The following is a 6,255-nucleotide window of genomic DNA, read 5'->3' as shown; positions in this document are numbered from 1 at the left end:
CGGGGGGATGGGGGAGGCTAGGGGACTGTCTTGGGCGGGGGGAAAAAATGGACACATATGTAATATCCTTTGTAATAAATAATAAAATTTAAAAAAAAATCAAAAAAAAAAAGTCCAGTATTTAAGCATTTCAATATATATCCCAGACATCTTCCATCTAGAAAAAAATGGCAAATAATTTTCTACCTATTTTACACATGAGGACAAAGGAATAGCTGTAAGGAAATCATACATCCATTCTGACCATTTCAGTGAAAAGTAATTGAAGTTGTGGTGAATGAGAAGGTCAGTGACTGGAAAATGCCTTTCTTTCAAAATCCCCTTGAGTGGTACGCCCCAGATGAGTCCTATCACACTAACACCAAAAGATGCTTCTCAGGAAAAAACAAAAAAGTTTCAAGGTCAATTAAGTTGGGAAATCTGAAAAGTCTATTTTTCTCTTGGGGATTTATTGTATACAGAAACACCTTACAGGCTGAGAAATTCTGCAGTGAAGAAACCAGTGTTAAAATAGTGCTGCTGCTGTGGCAAACAGTCTCTCAATAGTTAAACAGACTTTTCCACTCCCAGGTATGTAGTCAAGAAAATTGAAAACAGTAACATTCATTAGAGCCTCGAAGTGGAAACAACCCAAGCGTCCATCAATGGATGAATGGATAAAATGCCGCCCATCCGCACATGGATACTGTTCAATCTTAAAAGAAATAATGTTCAGATTCATGATACGACATGGACAAACCTTGAGGACTTTATGCTAAGCGAAAAAAGCCAGTCACAAAAGGACAGATATTGTATCACTCCACTTAGATGAAATATTTAGAACAGGCAAATCGGAGGGACAGAAAGTAGGGTAGAGGTCACCAGGGACTAGGAGAGCAACTGCTTTAAAGGGTATAGAGCAGGGGTCCTCAAACTACGGCCCGCGGGCCACATGCAAATACAAATATTGTATTTGTTCCCGTTTTGTTTTTTTACTTCAAAATAAGATATGTGCAGTGTGCATAGGACTTGGTTCATAGTTTCTTTTAAAAACTATAGTCCGGCCCTCCAACGGTCTGAAGGACAGTGAACTGGCCCCGTTTAAAAAGTTTGAGGACCCCTGGTATAGAGCTATTGGGACGATGAATATTTTTAGAAATATATGGTGGTGATGGTTGCATAGCATTGTGAATGTAAGTAATTCCACAGAATTGTTCAGTTAAAAATGGCTAAAATGGCAAATTCTATGTTATATATATTTTATCACAATAAAAAATATTTTCAAGAAAAGGAAACCAGTTTCCCAAAGTTCTTTGACCATAAATCTTTTTTTTCACTTACCACATTAATTTTCTGTGGAAAAGTAACAAACACACTTCGGAGACAATTCAACTTAGGCACAGAGTACCTAAGTGTCACTGCTGTCCATGCCTGTCTACTCCCACTTTCTCCAAGTCACAGACACACTAGAGCAGCGGTCGCCAACCTTTCAGACCTCAGGGACCAGCAGTGGTCTGAGGACCACTGCGCTCGAGCACTGAGGCAGCTATGCACCATATCCTTATTTCCCCATTAAATTACACCTCAGCCAATACTTGGGAGATATACTAGTACACACTTACAAAACTTGGCCATTTTCATGGTTTTATTACCATAATATGATGGAGAGATAGGAGGTGAGAAGTGACTAAGATTACCAACCAAAAGGTCTTAATCTCATACCTCAGCTCCATCAACTGTAAGGGAGCATTCCCAGCTGACCCAGGGAATCACCAACCTTTCAAATTATATCCTGACATTAAACCTGGCTTTTGGGGCAACATTACTTTAGAAAAGTTCTAAAACGTCACCGAAGCCCTGACCGGTTTGGCTCAGTGGATAGAGAGTCGGCCTGCGGACTGAAGGGTCCCAGGTTCAATTCTGGTCAAGGGCATGTACCTTGGTTTTGGGCACATCCCCAGTAGGGAGTGTGCAGGAGGCGGCTGATCGATGTTTCTCTCTCATCGATGTTTCTGACTCTCTATCCCTCTCCCTTCCTCTCTGTAAAAAATCAATAAAATATATTTTTAAAAATAAATAAAAATAATAAAATGTCACCCAAAAATAATCAGTACACAAGTGGCTTCCCTCAGGGGTGTTGTACATATGAAGCCTTAAAGATCTCAAGGATTTGTTTACTTCAACAAGTCAAATGAAAGGTACATCTACCACAAGTGGAACTTGTTTGGCCCCAACGATAACATGCTGGACAAAGGGGAAAATAAAACCAGATTCCTAATGAAATTTACTAAATGAAGAACAGGAAGGACTTCCAACTCTGGGAGCTGCTGTGTCAGGTTGTTTGGCTCAGGGGCTAATCAAGTCGCCAACCCCAGCCCTCTACCAGGTGATAATTAAATCTGGGTCCCAGGTCATCGGAATTCAGTGGCAGAGCCATCACCTGCACCTCACTGAAGTGACAGGAGCACTATAACCACCTCCCTTCCTGAAGTGCTGGACCCCAGGCCTCCATTCAGGCTGACAACAGCTCTAGGGAGACTAATCTGAGGGCAATGAAGCAGATCATTTCTCAAACAGTCCCAGATGCTTGTGCAGTTAACATGCTTCCCCTTCTCTGAAGGACACGGTATCTATCTCATTATCAGGGTCACTTGGCCTTCTCTCAGTGCATTCTGTGTCATGCCTCTGCACTGCTGGCACATATAAAAATCACAGAGCCCAAAACCAAATTATAAAACAACTGGAATTCAGAAGACAATTAGAACTGACGCAGAGGAGTATGAAGACAGATGAAAACCAAAACCTGCTCATTTCCGCTCCTCCCACAAGTGTTTGAAATCCTACAAAAAACTTTGAAATTTTCACATAATTTACAAATTCATTTAAAATGGCTTATACACAATTTATATTTAATAGTCACATTTTTCACTATAATTTAAAAGCAATAAAAATGAACACAGCTAAAATCTTTTGTAATTTTAAGTTTTCCACCCATGATAGAAAATTTTAGAATAGCTTAAGAGCCAAAGAAAAGCTCATTAGGACAACACTTCAGTCCACAAATTGTTACCAGTTAGGAGCTTTCAAACCTGGCACAATTTCCCAGGTAAGCAGGCTGAGACCTCAGCTGTCCCATGTTTCTGCATGACGAGAGTTGAACAGCCTCATGCCATTCTTCAGAAAAAGTGAAAAAAATGTTTTGTGGGAGCTAATCAGAACAGGTTTTACTGAGGAAAATGTCCCAAGTGCCTAGCTGTTTATGATGACATGCTGCCTATATAAAGCGGTTTCCAATGTACAAAAGAAAACTATAATGAGAGTCCTGCTCACTTACCTTGGTGAAGGGGGAGAGCAGGGCGTCTCCACGATCTGAGTCTTTTTGGCATCTAGTGTCTGGAAATGGGCTATGAGAGCTTCAAGGTCTTCCTAAAGGCAGACAAGCAGTCACATGTGAGATGTTTCTTAAACCCTACTATGGGGTCAGAGGCCTGGGTCAGCTACCCACTGTCCACAGACTTACAGGTCGTTTTCTTAGAAATGTGGATGCTTGCACATATCATCTAATTCCAAACCTTCACACTCCTCATGAAGGGCCTGCCCCTTAGACAAGCCCACCCAGAGTTCACACCAGCATCTTCAGCCACCTATCAGAAACCCAACCCTGAGCACCCCACTGCTTTGCTGTTTGCACAGCAATGTCTGATATAAGAATTCTTGCTCATTCATTTTTTTAATACATTTTATTGATTTTTTACAGAGAAGAAGGGAGAGAGATAGAGAGCTAGAAACATCAATGAGAGAGAAACATCGACCAGCTGCCTCCTGCACATCTCCCACTGGGGATGTGCCCACAACCCAGGTACATGCCCTTGACCGGAATCGAACCTGGGACCTTTCAGTCCGCAGGCCGACGCTCTATCCACTGAGCCAAACCTGTTTGGCCTTGCTCATTTATTTTTAATTTTCTGTTTCCATCTCCCTGCCACCAAAACAATAAGAGCTCCAAGAAAGCAAGACTTGTCAGTCTGCTTAAACCAGAGCCTACATCTGTGGGCTCGGCAACTATGGGCTGCAGCCACTCTGTGTAAGAGGAACTCTATTTTACATCTGCTGACAGGATTTAAGATTTACCTGTCCAGCTGGGTGGCACTGGAACCTGATCTTCCTCCCCCCAGTGCAGTGCCTAGTTCCCTGTATAAACCTCCCCCCAGATCCTGAAAGGTGGTGCATGCTTTGTCATGAGAAAGTGCCCTTCTATCCTTATTCTCTTCCTGGAAGCTCACTCCCCCACTTTGCTCATGCTGAGACCTGGGATATGTCCCTGCCTTCCTTTCTACCCACCCCCCAAATACACGCACCCACAGCCCTCTTTCCATGGTTCCCCATTTCACACTGAAGGCAGGTTAGATGTCCTTCCTGCATCTACAGACACTTGCAGACCATTCCTTCTTCTCCAGCCTCATCTCCCGCACCACCTCCTCCCTCCAAGCTTCACTGGTTTCCTCTCAGTCCCTTTAATCATTCCCTAGGCCTAAACAGCCACCAGCACTACCCCCACCTTCCCCCCAGTGTACCACCTTCACCTCCCCAAAATAGCCACTATCTGAAACTAGCTACTCATTACTCTCCAGCATTTCTTCACACTTTTATTACACGTTATGTATCCCTAAGATATATATACAGCAGGTCCTCAAATAACATCATTTCATGATAACGTTGATGAGATGCCATAGGCATTTAATTCTTGTTTATACCAATTAGCACAGAGTAAAGCTGGTTTCTGTACACTGCCAGACTTTAGAGATATTACAGGTTCCGTTTCAGGCCACACTGTAAAGCAAGTATCGCAACAAAGAAAGTCGTAATCTTTTTGCAGGTGAAGGTCTTACCTTTAATTTGTAAAAACGCAACATCTGTGAAGCGCAATAACATAATAAAACAGAGTATGCCTGTATGTCTTTTGCTTACACACAGAACCTACGGACAATGTTTAAGTGAGGACTTGCTGTTGTTTTCATTTTTCACCTCCACCTAAGTGTTGTCATACTGTATAATTCTCTTGCAACTTGCTCCTCTACTAAATAGCTTGATACACTGAATCCACTCACTTTCATTGTGGCAGACATAGCACACCATCACATCTTCTCTATCCAGCCTGTTGAATGAACATCTGGGCCAATTCCATTTTTTGGTTTATATAAACAATACTACTATGGCCATTCCTGTGCTTGTGTAGTTGGGGGAAGTTTTTCCAAGGGAAACCTTTAGGTGTGTAATTACTGGGCTGTAGCTTCCACTTGTCTAGAAACTGACAAAGTAGGGTCCAAAGTGGCTCTGCCAGTGTTCACCCTCTCAGCAGTCTATGGAGGCACCCACCTGCTTCTGTGTGGGTAGTTCGTTCACCTAACCGCTGTCCCGCTGACCAACATGTCCCTAACGCCAAACATGCTGCATTAGGTACTCAAGACAAATTACCGAACGACTGGAATTTTACGGGAAGACCTGAAAGGAGAAGGGACCACTGGAGTCACAATTAGTTCAGAGCTCCTGACCTAGTGTCATCCACCTCGGCAATGATCTTCCTTAAAGCGGGTAAGGCGGGAGCGAGGAGCGGCTGGAATGCGGAGCAGCAGGTGTGGGGGTGCAAACTGGCACTAACGCCCCCCATCACGCAAGGAGGACAGGCGTTCCCGCCGGAGTGTCTGGTTGAGCGCACAGGCTTGGTTACTCTACTCGCTGAGCACAGGCTCTGCCCCCGGGGACCCCATTTCAGACTCCCTCTTGCCACCTCACAGCGGGGTGACCCACAGCGGTGTACTCCGATTTCCTGCCAGCTGGGGGTGCCAACGCTACCTACTTCCCTGGGTTGTGAGGATTAAAATCAGACAGCACAGTGCCTGGCGCACAGCACACACTCGTGAACCGTTACAAACTGCCCCAGGTTAGGGAGCCCGAGGACCACAGCCAACAGAAAGCAGAACGCTCAGCTCTGAGTGCAGCCCCGTTCCATTTGCAACCCCTGCTGGGAGGAGTGAGAGTGAGAGTGAGCAGGGAAAGCAGAGAACGTGAGAGGGGATGAGGGACAGAGAGGAACGAGAGCGCTGGTTACCGGCAACCGTTATGGGATGCCCGTCTCACTCGCCCCGCGGACGCTCAGGGCGCAGGGCTGCTGTGAGAATTACTCTTTTAAAGACGAGGCGCGAGGCTCAGAAGTTCAGACCCCCCACCCCCCACCCCCATCATGCCCCTGGCAGAGGCGCGTCGCAGGGTCCTCCC

The 6,255-nt window shown here is 44.8% G+C and overlaps 1 protein-coding gene across 1 annotated transcript in view; it reads right to left on the bottom strand.

The window, feature by feature from the left end:
- The window catches only part of KLHDC4 (kelch domain containing 4), a 52,354-nt gene that overhangs the window by 45,947 nt on the left and 152 nt on the right, over nt 1-6,255 (bottom strand). Inside the window, 1 exon segment of the mRNA XM_015562969.1 lies at nt 3,314-3,405. Coding sequence (XP_015418455.1) covers nt 3,314-3,405 — 92 coding nt within the window.

Source organism: Myotis davidii, unplaced genomic scaffold (genome assembly GCF_000327345.1).
Source record: "Myotis davidii unplaced genomic scaffold, ASM32734v1 scaffold77, whole genome shotgun sequence".
Classification (NCBI taxonomy): Eukaryota; Metazoa; Chordata; class Mammalia; order Chiroptera; family Vespertilionidae; genus Myotis; species Myotis davidii.
This window is presented reverse-complemented; position numbering and strand designations above follow the sequence as displayed.